Genomic DNA, 17,437 nt, shown 5'->3' with positions numbered 1-17,437 from the left:
TGGGAGAAAAAAAATCCCATGGGAGAAAAAATCCCATGGGAAAATCGAAAATCCCATGGGAAAATGCAAAAATCCCATGGGAACCCCAACTTTGCTTATAAATTTCATAGTGAAGAAAACGCGTTTTTTGAGTGAAAATAACCAATTATTAATCAACGATAAGACTTTTATCGCATACTATGTCTCAAATGAGCAAATCTTTAAGAAAAAGGGTACTTAAGTTTGCGAAATTTCGGTTTCGCAAAGTTTTTCCGGTGGCCGTTGGGAATGAATGCACGAGTGTGCCGCACTTACTCGCAATTATTATACATTATTGCATACTACAGTGGGAATTTTGCGCGAATGCGTATTACTCCCTATTTAAAATTAGTCGGAAGATAACGTTGACAATTCGTGTCTTAGTGTCAAGTTAGTTTCTTAAATACATTCAGGCTAGAATGTTCAATAACGTACACTTAAATAAGTCCCTTCGTACAAAGTTTTGACTTTATGTTTGCTAAAGTTGAAGGTTTAAATGTTTCTAATTAGTAAAATGTGATATAAAAAGCAAAATCATACGTCTGATACACGGTATATCTAAGGTTATACATTTCACACAAACCATACTAATTTCGAACGCGATGGTTAATTTTCAAGAATGCTTCCTCATATACAAGTTCACTTCATAAAGTAGTAGAAGTAGTAGTAGTAATAGTAGTAGTAGTAGTAGTAGTAGTAGTAGTAGTAGCAGTAGTAGTAGTAGTAGTAGTAGTAGTAGTAGATGTAATTGTAGTAGTAGTAGTTGTTGTTGTTGTAGTAGTAGCAGCAGTAGTAGTAGTAGTAAGTTGCATTATGCATGCTTTTGTATAATTAAATGATATGATTCATGATTTTATTTAAAGTATAGGATACGTAAGGTTGAATATCATTATGACATAATTTCAAAGTATAATACATGCTTATCTTAGTTATAAGATCTACTTTATGTCAGGGGCATATAATCCAGGCTTTACCATATCGACTTAAAGGGAGTTCTCTGCGTATAAAATAGATAGTCAACAATCATTATTTGTCGCCCCTGATATTTATAAATCTACGCAAACATGCCCAAATAAGTATTCAAAACAATTGCGTTTGTAGCGGATATGGGAATAACGAAACACAGCAACATAATAACTAGAAAAAAGTGTTACAATTAGCAAGTATTATTTGATACAATGCAATACAAAAAAATCAAATATACATTAAGAATGCTTGCTTTGGAATGGTAGATTTAAAGCATTGAGAGTTTAAACCGGATGTGTCAAAATACCTCAATACACAATACCAACATGATGGTCTTAAACAGCTCAAGTATATTCAAATAAAGATTCAGAGTGATCTAACTTAATTTTAAAGTGCTTTCTATGTACAAATGAGAAGCAATATATCAACAGCGCGGGGCCAATTTTAATCCCAGATTCATGATTGAACAAACTTAGTAAAGGAACACAAAATGATAAAAAATAATAGATGCGTTACATATGAGTCTTGTGATTTGCCATTTCATATAGACAAATAGGGTAAACAAGTTATTCAGAGTGCGGAGTCAAGTAACAGACATGTTTAATACAAAACTTGCCAGAATACCACCATACGATGTTAAAGAACACTCCTGTGTTACCATTAAACACTGAATTAAGTTATATGACTTACTGTTCACATGATTATTGTTCAAATGTTTGACTTGGGCGGAGCGCGCCAAAAACCAGTTTCAAACATCGAGCTCACATGTAAATAACTTACTTACTATACTAAAAATACACCCAGCAGGGGTAAGGCACCGCGTGCGCACGAAACGTCGGCACCATGTCGTGCAGTATCAAAACCTCTAGGTGCATTTTGTTGATCTCGCGCGTGGCTTCGTGGTTTGCTGATTTTCCGTCAAACCTGTTCAAAACACGTTTAATGAAACCCGTGTTTAAAGTTAGAGTAAACAATGTATCGCCCCCCTATACTGAACTTTAGATATTTATATATTGTATTTATATTGAAATAACATATAAAATCATTATAAATATATTGATTAAATCGCCATTTATTAGATCTTGACGTTGCATTGGTTATCATTGAATATCTTTTCAAGCATATTTAACATATTTATTCAGCATACAGTGTAAAGTAAACCCACCATTAACCAGCAAAGAACAACTTGATATAACATAACCAATCGATGAATCGGATGTTAGTTACATTAAAAATAAACAATGTATATATATACAAATGACTTACACATAGTTTATTAACATCTAAATCTAACACAAATCTGACACTATTTTTTCATGCGAGATTCTTAATGCTAGCCTAAGAACCAATTGCAAGAAGACTGCACTGCATAAGAGAGGTTTCTGCTTACGTATGCAATACACGACAGCATCATTAAGGGACTATTATAAATTATTATATACTTACTTTTCATTATTGTGTTACCTGTGTTATTGTGTAGGCAATAGTAAATTATTCACAAACAAATGTATGTTGCTTGAAGTGCAATTCTTAATTACATTTGCGTAATACAAGTATCTGTTTGGTACGTCGTAGTCATTATATTACTTACCTTGATACAAATACAAATATAAATGATGTGGGTGGTGATGAAATAAATCGTTGCATTGCTTCGTTGTCATGACGTCAACCTCTAAGTCTGTTTTGGTAAGGATTGAAAACTGCATAGGTCTTTAAACCGCCATTGCTGTTCTTCTTATGCCCTACCAACATTTAATGTATACTATAAATTACATGCCCATTTTTAAAGCACTAAATTGTAATCATAACGTTTTGTTTACGGACTATCTTGAAAATTGCATCAACAGCAAACGATTAACTCGCACTAAACCACGTATAATGAGCGTGGTTTGTTAATTAGACCAACAATCTATCATAAACATCTGGGTCATTTGTATCCGAAAATATATGCACATTTGGTACTTTATATAGGATAACTGTTTATTAATATAAATGCAAACGACAACGGACTTTTTACACTTATTCATGTATATGAATCAGCATACACATCCATGTTATTGAAGTTACCCTTCCGTTAAGGGATGCCAATCTGTATTCATAGACAGACTTCTAATAACAAATCTTAATCAAGTTTCAAAATTTGAAACAGAGGTGTCAATGTGTACTGCACTTATTATATTTTTGCACGAAACGTGTCATAAATAAAAGTATTATTAAACGTTTGATATATATAATATAATTTTAAATATAATGTATTAATTCAATGTTAACTTTTCTTTTATTCCCAGGCCAACAATCAAGTCGTCTTCCGAAGCCTGCCTTTATGGCTTCGTTATCAAAAACTGCGACTGGTTGCACAGCAGACGCAGCAGTTATATTTGATCAAGTGACGGTGAATGATAGACAGGCATATGACGTAAGATATGGAAGTTTTCGGGCACCTATGTACGCGAACTAGAAAACGCATATTTGCATTATATTAGTTTTGCCACATTCTTATTTTAACTTGACCACATTTGCATGAACGGGATATATTCGCAATTAAAATGTACACAATTGTATATAATCAATGTCAATAGTAGGTGAAATTAATTTAATCAAACCATTGGCATTGCCGGGATTAAACAAAGGTATTTGAGAACGAAATAATATCCGATATAACTGGGTCATTCCTTCTCTTGACGTTCGTACACGTTTGTGTACGTTTCCCTATATGTTTATTTCGCTTGTTATAACCTGATTCACACTTTCTGCTTGTTATATTTTTGCGTTGTCTATGCCAATATGATTGCGGTATAGTCGATAACGTTTTTGCACTTCTCCAAACTTTGAACAGGCTCTTTCAAATCACGAAACATCGTTTACATGTTTTATTATGAATCATAATTTCTGTTTTCGTTTCTAATTTTTAAATATGATAAACAAATATAGACCATTTAAGTCGATGAAAGTGATAAGTTATAGTTTAAAAATATGTATCGTACATTTAATGCAAGTGTTGAAAAGAACACATAACAGTTACTCATCTTCCATAAGTTAATCGTATTTGTTGTTGTCATGAATGGGACATGTGATTAGGTACATATAGGTAGACAATTCAAAAGGCTTTATACATGAAAGCACACCCATGGTCATCCATATTAATTGTTGACAATTAAACTTAACGCTTATTGTCCCCTACCTGTGAAACCGGAGGGGACTTATGGTTTGCGCTCTGTGAATCAGCCTGTCTGTCAGTCTGTCAGTTCGTCACACTTTTCTGGATCCTGCGATAACTTTAAAGTTCTTCATACTTGTTCATTAAACTTGAAACATGGACAGATGGCAATATGGAGATTATGCACGTCAATTCATTTTGTTCCTACGTCAAAAATTGTGGTTGCTATGGCAACAAATATTTAAAAAATGTACTGACAATGGTGGAGTTTCATCGGTAGGGGACAATATTGATTGGCAATCTCTTGTTTATTGTATCTAAGTATATGGTATGTGTTTCTTCCAGAACTGGAACCTATTCGTTCAGTTCATCACTGAGTTCAATCGATGTGTTTCGTGTGAACCTCGTCTTAAAAACGGTTACCAATGTGATTGGATACCTTTACGAGGACAATCCAAATGGCTTCAGACATGAGAGTACGTCCATCGTTACGCACCTAACAGCTGGCGATGACGTATGGGTGGCTTGTGTTCCAGGAACCGCATCTAACATTGACGGAGGTCATGGTGGCCTACATTCACATTTCTCTGGGTTTCTTGTGGATTGAGCTAATTGTCACTGTGAACTTTGAAAGAAGTACATATGCTTAATACGATCATTAACCACAATTAGGTTTCTTATATATCACTGGTTCTTTATTTAAATTATAATTGTTACTGTTACACTTATTTCATTTTTGACACGAACTGCTGACAATGTATATGAATTTTAGAAGGTAGACACATGCTTGTTTTATCTGATAAATAACATTATTTCTGAAACGTTCTCGTTAAAAAACCCATATGGAAGCAATTAATACATGAATGAAGTAATTAAAAGTAATATTATGATTGAACAAAGTTTTACAAATATTACCTTATCAGTCTGATACAATCGAGGAACAAGGGATTAATTTTTTATATTATATGTTTTTAATTCACAATTCAAAGTTACATAAAGTTTTGCTCGTGGACGTGTGGCGAGATTTTAAGAGCATCTGGGAATCGTATACCTTTGGATTTTTTTTCTAATATTCGTTGCAGAATCAGCGAGGTTCACATTGGACTATGCATTGTCCTAAAAAGAGGTAACCACGCCGGCAACAATATATATGTCTGTCCTTGTTGGGATACAATTCTTAAATCCTATTGAAGCATAAAAGACAGCCAATCTGTTGTATGAAGCGTGTCATGCTTTGAAAATCGGCACCAAACACTCGACCCTTTAATCAAAACGATAAAAGAAACGTGCTTTTCATGAACATGTACAATATTTTGCCAGGAATTCAGGTAAACCAAGTACGTAAAAACTCAGTATTACAATTGAAAGAAGCAACTTCATTAGCTACATGGATCTTTTACGCTGTAAATTAATTTTTAAAGCGAGATTAAACGATTTTTTCAAATATACATGAATTTATATCAAATGTGTAAAAAACCTATTAGACATATATTTCAATATAAATTAAATAAAAGTTAAGAAGTACATGTGTCGAAACATGCGAAATTAGCCAGATATGTAATACTGAAATAAAAAATGTCTGTACAGTCGAATTCACCAGCATGTATATCATGCATGTATGATGTGAATATAAATTTAGTTTAAAGGTTTATTTTAAATTTCTGCAACGATATATATTCCTACGACACACGAACACTAACTCCGATCCTAATACAAAGACGAATGCTTCGGTTATTGTAGGAAAATAGGCACGAAATATCTTCGTCAAAATCGGCTCGGGGCGCTAAATTGTCTCTGCTGCATTTAATGAAATTCGCCTTCAATGTATAATTGTTCTTGCCTATTGTGTGTTTATATATATACTATTATAATTAAGCACACATAAAAATCGTATAATCTCGCTTTAAGAAAGTGTTTTTAAAATGTAATTCCCACAAAACCAACCACCGGTTTCTTAATGTTTGACAGTATTCAATGTTGCGCTCCCCAAAACGGAACGTGATTATGCACCATTACATGGTGAAACGGTTAGAACGCACAAGAACCTCTGTAAATACATTGCGTGGATATAATCTTTGGTATAAGATAAGACAAGTTTGTTGTTAATCAAATGTTTTCATCCCATCATCAGAAGTGCATTGTCGAAATAAACCACTGTAGAATATATTTTCCGCAATGCTGAAATATAGCTGCTACACGTGGCGGACTCTTATATCATTCATGTGTTGAGGATCGTCATATTACTCGGAATCAACTATAGTAATTATTTGTAGTACAATCGAATCAGATTCAACAAAACAAACAATCTATTATAACCACAAAATTCAACACAAAAAGGAAAAACTATTATTTGTACAAATAATAAGTGCGCGCATTCATGACGTCATTATTAACAAGTTAAACGACAAAAGTTATATTCATTCCCGCTAAAGCTGAAGTTTTTTAATGTCTTTAAAATCGGGGACGTAGATTTATGATAAACAGAAAGACTGGTTAGAGCCTGATCTTTTGTAATATAATAGTAGAACAATGTGTGCTTTAAACAACTTTGAAATTTTCCGTGTAGTTCTATTTTCCTATTCCTTTTTTAAAGAATTAATTGACGACTAAGAAAATTGATGGGATAAATCGAATTCTAGGTCGGTGCCGAATAAAGCGAAGTTTTTTTCGCTCGGCCCAAAAATCTGAACCTCTCGCAAAGACTCGTGGGTCAGATTTTCTAAGCCTCGCACAATAAAATTCGCACACCGACCTAGTATTATCTATATTTTATATTATAGCGATGTTCATGTCATTTTGGGAGAAATGTTGTGAACAAAATACAATGTGAAAACTACATAGTGTCTACGCAACATTTTCGTCGTTGTGTTTGTGTTCTGTAGAACATAGTTTTTGTTGTTTTTATGATTTATCTCCAATGTGCGTATGGTCACCGTACTATGACTGTGCAATCATTACGTTAATTTCCAACTATTTAGAAAGACATCGTATAGGTTATGGATGGCACCATATCCTTACAGACTTAATTCAAAAAGTGTAAGAATTGGGCTTGTTTATCTTTCAGTATAAAGAAGCGAAAACCCCAGTTGCATTCGTATTATTCACAATTTGTTGGTCCTTTATTTGAGGCAAGTGACTTATTGCCAAAACTGTACAAAACAGCACAATACGAAACAACATACACACACAAGAATAAAATTCGGGTCATCGCCTTGGAACGGTCAATTCAAAGCACCGAGGGTTTAAACCGGTTTTAGAGCGCTCAACCTCACACTTGGTCAAGCAATATTCATTATACATATATATGAATATTACATTTATATTCATAGAATTGCTACTCAAATAGAACAACAATAAAATGGAATTAAACGCATTCAATGTAATTACCATTACTCAAAGCGAGCGTTAACGATCTTATTATTTGTTTAAACAGATAAATCGCTGATGAATCTCAAACTAGAACAAAGGTTCAGACAAAGCTCCGCCCGATAATTAATAGAGGTTAATTTGTATTCAATTATAAATCATGTTCTGCTGTACAGAAGAAAGATATTCCTGTTTACAAGACATGTCCAATATTTAGAAGTCGGTTCTGTAACAAATACAGATCAACGTGTCAATTTTGACGTAACTTCGTCGTTATCAACGTCATTAGGTAAACTTTATGTTTAAAGGTGCCATACAAAGAGTACTTATTAATTTTATATAACATTCGTCGTTCATATTCACACGCTTGTTAAAACAAATGCGAGCAAAAGTGTGTACACTTGCTCAAAGGAAATGTGATAGAAAAAAAGTGTTAGATACAAACAATTGACCTACACATGCATATTGGTTTAATTGAAACATAACATATTGCGACAAAGATTAATGTTAACAGTAAGGAAAGCAGATTTACGCAAGTGTTTAGTGCGTTAAATATTAATAAGTGTCAATTGATTAACACAAATCAGAACACAATCATTTATAAAGAGCTTTGTTTTCCATGAACATGGGTTTGTGTTTTTTGTTGTCATTTACAGATGTGAAATGTGTATTGTTAGGTCATCATAAAATGCAATGTATAATGCAAAATGTTGGAATACTACAACAACAATGTGTATAATTATTGCTGTGATAGTTTGGGGCTAGGCAATGCTATCAATTCGTTAAACTATTTTATGACAAAGGTTCTCAAAAAATGCATATGAAAACGTAATCAAATGGAATAACTTGCATAATTATGGCGTTTACATTAATGTAAAGAAATTAATCATGCTGAATAGAACTATTAGAGTGTATGAACATGTAAAACCTGGAAAAAATGGGCCACACCTTCAACACGAAAGTCGATATCGCTGTTTCTAACTGGAGGATGTAAGCAAGCTATCACTTTACATTTTACATTATCGCAATATATTGCTTAATGTTCTTGTCTAAGTTTTAGAACGGCGATTCTACATATTTCTAACGATCTTAATTTTGTTTTCATCTTCTGTTTTCAGATAATACATCATCGTGCATTTCACATTTCTAAAATAAAATAGTAAGCAAACAGTTACAAACTATGTTCTTCATTAGATGTAATAAATGTTACATACTTGAAACTGACATTGATAACAAGAATACTTTAAAAAGTAATATTACAGCAAACATATTGGTTAACACGCTTTCTGGAGAAGAACAAAGTGATACAGTTTTATAAAAGTTCCAAGGGCTTCAGTATTGAAAAAATTTAATCTGAAGCTTCATCTGCGTGCATAGTTTGGGTAGGAAAGCATTTATGTTGTTGCTCATTGGAGCGAGAACTGGAATTGAAGGTCTATGCCAAATATCGAACAGTTCTCAACGTTATCAGTAACCACTTTACGTATAAACCGGAACGTTCATGTGTGATCTAACAGACATTGCCAAAAGATCAAACTAATGAATCTAACAAACCATGGTGTGAATTGTGATGATAGGATTGTCACTATACAACATGAGCGGTGTTGAGTTTGGATTTCCGTCATAATTATGTATCAAAGCTGTATAATCTAGCATACAATGTACTTCTGACACAATGTCATTGTTATTATATAATTGAATATGACAGTAATATGCGTACACGCTTCGATCAAGACTTAGGTACTTTATTTTAGTTGTCCTTGCACACACAATGTATTGGGCAGGATTATTTGTTTAATGTCTTTTATCATGATAGTTTCTAAGTTTGTAAAAATATAGCATTCAATTACTTTCGGACAACAAAACAATATTAAAATACTTATACAATTACGGTAATGTGTAAATGTGAGTATTTAAAAAAATAAAATTGTGTAATTAAGAATAACAATGCATATCACGCCAATTTATTATTAAGCTGTCCACATGTGCAGTACAAAAAAGTACCATATCATGCATTAACTATTACATATTTACCTTACGTTGCATGTTGAACGGGGCATTTACACATACTTTCTTAAAAAACATGCCATAATAGTGAATGCCTTAGCAGAAAACCCTAAATACATAAATACAGTTTTTTTTAATCTTTTGATACAGTTGTTGGGTGTCAAACTCCTTAACCTCTGGGTTACTCAACACATTAACTTAAATTGCGTAAACTGATTCGTTCGTGCTCAATTATATATCTAATACCGTATCTATTTAATTTACCTATATTTTGCCGCTAAGCTCATTTTAACTTTATAAATTCACATAGTTATTCTGATAATCAAGGCTTAAATAACCAGGATATTATCGATTGATGTACTGTATTCTTGATATACTGCACACACATTTGCAATTCTGAATCGTATCTAAAACCAATGAGCCTAAGTGTGCGAATGAAAATCATGCTCTATAGCAACGGTGTGGACGGCTATGATGTGTGTGAAGAAACAGTGACTAATTGTATTGACCAACCGCGTTTTTATTGAGCAAAACAGTCAAACTACCACCAATTTTAGCTACCAAAATTTGAAAACTGGATGGAATCCGTAGAATCAGGGACAACACTGGATTTGTATGCTTTTAGATGCAGAGACTGGGGTTCGCAGAGGGCCCCGCATCAAATAAGCCGAAGCAGTTAAGTGGGGATCTCATGCCATAAACCGTAACCCCACAACTGATGAGCACATGCTAATGGAGAGATAGGTTTTATGTAACACCATATTAGCTAGTCTTGTATAGATAATTCAACTATTGATTAGTAGTAAATATAATGTACATTTAATATATTCGTTTTCGTTGTATTATTTTTTAAGAAAACGTACGAAATAACACCATGTTAATTTTAACTAGAATCGCAAGACTCATCTAGCAACCGTTCACACAGCCTAATTGCTTTTCAAATCGAACATGTCCGCGTATATGTGTCAATCAACTCTTTTCCGCGCTTCCGTGATCATGTTTCTTTGGGCAAAATAGACGATTCGTTTTTTGCCTGATTTAAGAACACCTTTTGTATTAGAGACAAAATTCAGAATTAATTGATAAAGCAAGTACAAAATGGTGTAATTCTTTTAACAGGACATTGCGATCGATAACTTAGTTTGAATATAGCATGACAGTTGTTATTTTTCTGTGACCTGAATACCAATAATCGTCTTAATTTAGTGCAATACTTGTATCAGACAAAAAAGGTCATCTTAATCAAAATGTTTAATACTTCAACGATCAGTATACGTATTTCTTATTTTTTGTATTATTCATAACGGTAACCAGTTTCATTTTTTGTGGTTTTCGCTATATAGGTTTGTGTATTATTCGATCTCGTATAGTTCATATGTCAATAATCTAACATGACGGCATAAAACGTCGTGACGAGGGTTTTACTCAGTTATGATATCTCTATATAGATGTATGTGAATTAAATTGTAATAAATGGATATATTTGGTTTTAATTATATATTTTGACAAATATGTTAGAAAGCATACTGTCCATCGATACATATATAATATTTACCCTTAGTCTATCGGAAACCCAATGATATACGAGTGCAGACTATCCTGATCGCCTCAAATATCGCTTTGTCCAAAAGATAAGCCAGTTACCCAAATATCACCGACAGCAGCCAGTTTGGTGACGATCCACGTACTTCCTTTACCTAATTCATGCTCAGCTGAAGTGATCTCATCAAGATATACAATTTTATATTCAGGTGAATTTAATTCAATCGTAACATGGTACCGGTTTGGTGAACTCAGAGATAAAATAAACGAGTTAGTTCCATTCCTTAGAAAATATTGACAACAAAAGATCAACTAAAACATTAATTAATTGCTTTACATAAAACAAGTTATTTACCTTACATAATAACCGAGAAGTGCAATAATACAACATTATGCGTTTGTATATCTACTATGAAAGCTTATTTGTATAAATGATTAACCTATGATTAACACATGTATACGCTTTTATGATACATTTCTGGACATTGAAAATACTATATGTATTTGTAGAAACTAATTATAAACAAAGAAAGGATGAAACAAAAAAATGTTGTCATTACAGAATTTAAATGTGTTAGTTTCACATATATTCGATATTAATTATGGTACACAGCTTCCATGACAACTATAATTGGTGTGAATAAAATATATTTAAAGCAGAGTCAATTTCAAACATGCTTTAACGGTTAACCAACATGGAATAACATTACATCAGTCCCTGAAGATATGGGTAAAAACAAAAACCACAACTAATAGATAAGGAAAAAGTGTAATTTGCTATAACGTTACTGTTCCTGTGGTTCAACGTATTTTTTAAGTGTTTCTTTTTTAGGGTATGTATACTAGTTTAGCATAAAAAGCGAACAGCGAGTATAACATATATGTAATTCATTTTGTGTTGTCGCGATAAATTCCTCTAGTTTTCGTATATGTTTTATATGACACACAAGTATATATTTGTGGTGTCGATTTTTCCTCTTCGAATTTAGTGATAAAATATTTAGCCATTAATACTAAAGAGTTGATAACTCGTGCATTTTTTAAATCAGCTTTGGTACATTTTCAGAACGATATAGTTTTAAAATTTAATTCAATGTTTCCTAACCTTTCTTACTTGTTGTAAATACAGTTTTTGATAACCATAAAAATATGTTGAGCCTGTTAAGCCACAAATCAGTTAAGTTCATTATTAGACATGCATTGACGAAGTTACAAAGTAACTTTGATAACTAGTATCATGGGCATACAGTTTTAAATAAAACGGACATGTTTAGCGACCGCAAGTATCGAATAATTAGATTAGTCATTCGTAACTGTCGCACGGAGTATTGATTTGCAACATTTAACTATTCAATGTCCATTTTAAATACAAAGTATTCCCATTAGTTAAGGTAGCGCACCTCTAATGGGCACAAATCCAAATATAATCTAATTAATTATTTTCTTAATCAGCATCATTTCACTGAACTACATGCAAATTTGTAGGTAGGCTTTCCATGCTTTTTAAAAAAATATACCGATTTTTTCAAAACCACCCCCACGCTCGGCTTTTGTCCAGTTTATTTTCACCCCTGGGGTATATAAAAGTTCCATAATTCATTCAAATTTCCAAATATGGGCATGCAGTTGGTGTGTACAGATGCTGTAAAGGTGTTTAAAGTTTAAACAAGATGAAATAAGTATTCTTTTACAGCCATTAAATTTTTACAAATGTAAGTGATTTCAGCCAAGTAAAAATTGGGTCGGTTAAAAACAAAGTGTCATAAAATTCAAAATAGTATCATTTAAGTCATATTTTAAACTAAGCTTTTATAGAAACACTATATACAGCAAAAATACCAAGAACTAGACAGATTTACCGTTTACTTTTTGAAATAAAAATAAAAATGCAACATGCATGGTTCGTATTTTCAACAGCAAATCGCCCAATTTCGCCATAACGTTGTTTTAATTTTAATAATTGAAGAATGTGCATAAAAATTGCAACATATTTTACAATAAATAAAGCTTATATGCCATATTAAATCAAATTACGTTAGAAAATAAATAAAACGCGTCGCAAAAAAGTATACGTCGTCGGCAGGATTTGAACCTGCGCGGGAATATCCCAAAAGATTTCTAGTCTATCGCCTTAACCACTAGGCTACGGCACCTAATAGTAGGCTCTTCAACCTTCGAAGAAATCGCGGGAAATCATTAGAGGTGCGCTACCTTAAGCAATCATGTTTAAATAAAGTGTATTTGCCTGTTTTAAATATGAAAATTGAATATTTTACCATGTGTCTGTTATTGCAAAAAGGTAATCTACCTAAATTAAAATTAACAAACTTAAATGCCTAGCTACTAAGCATTGAAAAAGAAGAAGGACCTCCCTACTCGCATATGCGGGGAGCGTTATCAATACAGCAGATAGGCTCAAAAGTGAAATACATATACACGCGTTGTTATCATAAAACATATACATTAACACGAAACAGAAAATAAAAACTAATTATTACAATACCTTTATTTGAATAGCATGTGTGGACAATTTACGAAAACAAGTGTGCATACTCCTTTTTTATAATTTCTTATTGATTAAATTGAAAGCAGTTATCCTAACCATTAAGATTCAAAAAGCAATCACCAATGACCCGATTACAGTGTCATTCTGTTATTGTTAGAGTGCGGTAATCATGAATCCAGAAAAGTGAGAATGTAAATCACGTTCCATTCCAGAATCTGCGCCCGCTATATTTATTGGCAATGTGCATGCTAACCACACAGCCACACCAGCAGCAAGCTGGTCGACCAATCGTTCCATCCGCAGTGTCAACTATCCTACTATAGGTAACCAATATCGTCTTTCAGGGAATTTCTCACAAGTTTGACCTTACAACATTGATTTGGCGGAGCATTACGTTCCTGTTACAATACGGCGTTAGTCGGTTTATTGAAACAGGATATGGTTAATAATCAAGATACGGTTGTTGATTAAATTGTGGAAAAAACACATATCTACAAGCAATTCAACAAAAACTTTCGGTAAATCGGCTATATGGTTGAAGATATGAAACTTACAGTTTAAAAAAATAATAGGCGTCTTCAAATGGTCGGTTAGTTGATTGAGTATGGGTAAATATTTTACAAACAAAGTGCGATCACATTCGTACAATATCGGAAACAATGTAATGGATTTGAAGGGACGTGTTCATATAGTTTTGGTACATAAAAAGTTGGTATAAAATGCACTACCTACTTCATTAAAGCGTATTTGACGTTAGATCAGATCGGTGTGTATAACGCTTACCACTAATGACATAATAGGGTCCTTAGTCATGTAATGTTTATTAATTTACTTAAGCTGTATACTTATTGGGATTTTTAAGGTTATATACCATCCTATGGTACTTCAAACACGTTTTGATTTAGAAGAAAACAATGTCTAGTATCGTATGTTTGGCTCGTCACCAGCTGTTCTCTATCAAACATGAGCGGTGCGTAAACAGGACATGTCAGGAACATGCTCAACGATGCCATAAATGATAGAGTTGACTTTGCATTACATCGTATATTACTTGCATATTAGTGTTACAGTTCGTCTCAGTGTGGTGATATAAACTGTTGTTCTATTGATACGATTGAGCATGTAATCGGAGAGGTTATGTCACAAAATAGCGAATTACATGTCTCTGAACTAAAAGTAATACATTTTAAACAGTATATTTACATAACGTTTAAATTAAAATAAACTTAAACGCTCCAACCAAGGTAATTTGCTGTGTGAACATTATGCATTAACGGCAAATTTAATTTCAATATAAAAATGTTGACAAAAGTAAGTAGTTGTGTATTGGATAGTTACTATAGGTAAAAAAACTTACTTTTTAGGCAATAACATATGTTTGTGTACATAACAATGATTGTAACGTTTATATAGTAATTAATCAAGTATGTTTGGCTTATGCGAAATCGTGATATCATATCTATTATCTTTCAGTTAGAGCACTGTTTTCGTTGTTATGATATCGATTTATAATGGAAGCGTTTTTAAAACATGCTGTATTGTACAAGTATTTTTATTTTCAATATCATACAATTTCATCCGCTCTTAAATACCATTTTTATTTTTGTAAAATTCATATTTTAATTACAAAAGCTCTAATAGACAAACAAAATGCGTGTAATGTAAACGCATATAACTTATATTGTTATACAAATACAACGTACTAGCGTGGGTACCCGTTCTCCCTATTCTATGTACAGTATTTATATTCAGCGTGCTAAAGTATTAACAATAATACTTACAACTTAGTCATAATTCTGCATTATTCTGCCAATAACGTATTGCAAACGTTGTATCAGTGTTGTGATGTTATCCATCTTGTAAAACTACTGCGTAGGCATAAACTTTCAAACAACAACAGCCTTCCGGTTAAATAACAGAACCATACGTGAAAAGTTTTAATTAAAGAACGTAACCGATATATTTGAATTTGTGTCTCCACACAAATAAATGAATGAGCTATGGTTATGCAAATGTTCATTGTGTGAAGGATACAGTATACCAAATGAGTGAGATAAATAATGATATACACTCCAAACATTATTCTTCATTTATTTGCAGACATTCCTTATTATTCTTAACTTGTCTTTTGTAGAGACTTTAATTTTTAATGAATGGCATATTTATAACATTTACTGACGGTATGTATACAAATGTATATTAGTCTATGTTGTCCATTACTTTCGTGCGAGCCTGACACCTGTTCTTTATGCGTCATGTCAAGAGAGGTAATCATTAATCATTCCGACTTTAAGAGAGTTATATGCATGTATAATGTATATTGTCAATGGGCAATTGACTTCCTCTGACGTGAAAATATACAAGAGACTGCTAACATCAATTTAAGCAAACGGATTAAAGAAACGCATACAACGGCATTAAATTTGGTATGTGAATAAAGGAACCAAGCAACATAATAATTAAATACAGGTGTGTTAACATCAGCAGTTATAATTTGATACAACACAATACATAAAACGCAATTCTAGTTTAAACATACAGATCGTTGGAATAGTCAGTGTAAAGCATTGAGGTGGATACCCTGTGTGTTAAAACATATATAAACAAGACAACGATGATTGCCTTGAATCATTGGCCTAAATTAAATACTGATACTATGGTTTTCTTGGCTATGATATAGATTTGAAAGTTAACTATGTGTATATATATTCACAAATAACAATTTCTGAGCCTTTTCGTGTTTTAGCGTATAACATTATGTTACATCTGTTTTTAGGCCCAAAAATCATTTAGCAGTGATTCTCCACTCTTTTTTTAGAAAATAGTAATTTTTAATGACAAGAATCTTCAGTAGATCTTAAGGGTAAATAAAGTATGCGCTTAGATTTCTAATTAATAACATGTATTTTCGAATGTAGCAACGATAGTCGTAAAATCAATCAAAAATACAAACACTAAGTTTAGAAAACTCAAGTTGGCCTGTTTGCTTGGCGAACTAAATTATGTATTGAACTAGGTTCAAAATTAGTAGTATGCTTTCAAAAGGAATATTTTAATATTTTATCCAAATAAGTGTAAGTTATTTTATCTCATTAATACTGTTAAAATGAAGATAGTTTGATATACTAATATCTTATCTCGTTTTTTCCTACAAATTTCCTACTTTGTGTGTTTGTTTGTTTGTATTGATATCAGTTTCAACAATATGTCAGCTATATATCGACTGTCAGAGAATGCTCAAGTTCACTATGCAACGCGCCACAGGACTAGATAAACTATTTTAGGTGTTTGAGGTAAACGAATGACTACAGGCTTTGTATACGATCTTTGCAGATAAAAATGCACAACTTTCAGTCTATGCTGATCCTAAATAGGCAGTGTCTAATTGTAACGTTATATCTTGCTAGCTAGACACGATTATCAAGCATTATGATTTTTACTGATTTCACTTAAACCGTACGCATACATGTTGAATGATAAGCGTAGATACATACTGTGTGTGTTTATTTTCTGATATCCCCTTTACCGACTACTGCAGTAGAAAGGAGATCCGTATAACGCATGTTATATCGTATCTGCAAATGGCGCTTAAACCTTTCAATTCGTGATTATAAACACACAAAAAACCACCGAGTCATTATCTTTATTCGCAACGAGCTGTATACATCACTTACAATAATCCATTATTGTTAATAAATAAAAAAACAACAGAAAAATGTGAATCGAAGTTGTCCGCTATAAGGCTATCAGAAATACAAATCAACCACACGTCGTCGCCGACCGCCAGCTCCACGACTATTGTGGTCGAACTTTGATTCCATAGGTAACTTGTCCTCCGATTGTCGTTAAAATGGTGACCAATTTGATTAGTCGAA

General features: G+C 32.8%; 1 protein-coding gene across 1 annotated transcript; it reads left to right on the top strand.

The window, feature by feature from the left end:
- The first annotated feature begins 3,234 nt into the window (after positions 1–3,234).
- LOC127834653 (cerebellin-3-like) lies at positions 3,235–4,809 on the top strand. The gene is made up of 2 exons (XM_052360675.1): positions 3,235–3,429; positions 4,487–4,809. The coding sequence occupies exons 1-2, from the start codon at positions 3,248–3,250 to the stop codon at positions 4,746–4,748; spliced, it is 444 nt and encodes a 147-aa protein (XP_052216635.1). The 5' UTR covers positions 3,235–3,247; the 3' UTR covers positions 4,749–4,809.
- Positions 4,810–17,437: the final 12,628 nt, after the last annotated feature.

Source organism: Dreissena polymorpha, chromosome 6 (genome assembly GCF_020536995.1).
Source record: "Dreissena polymorpha isolate Duluth1 chromosome 6, UMN_Dpol_1.0, whole genome shotgun sequence".
NCBI classification, from domain to species: Eukaryota; Metazoa; Mollusca; class Bivalvia; order Myida; family Dreissenidae; genus Dreissena; species Dreissena polymorpha.
This window is presented reverse-complemented; position numbering and strand designations above follow the sequence as displayed.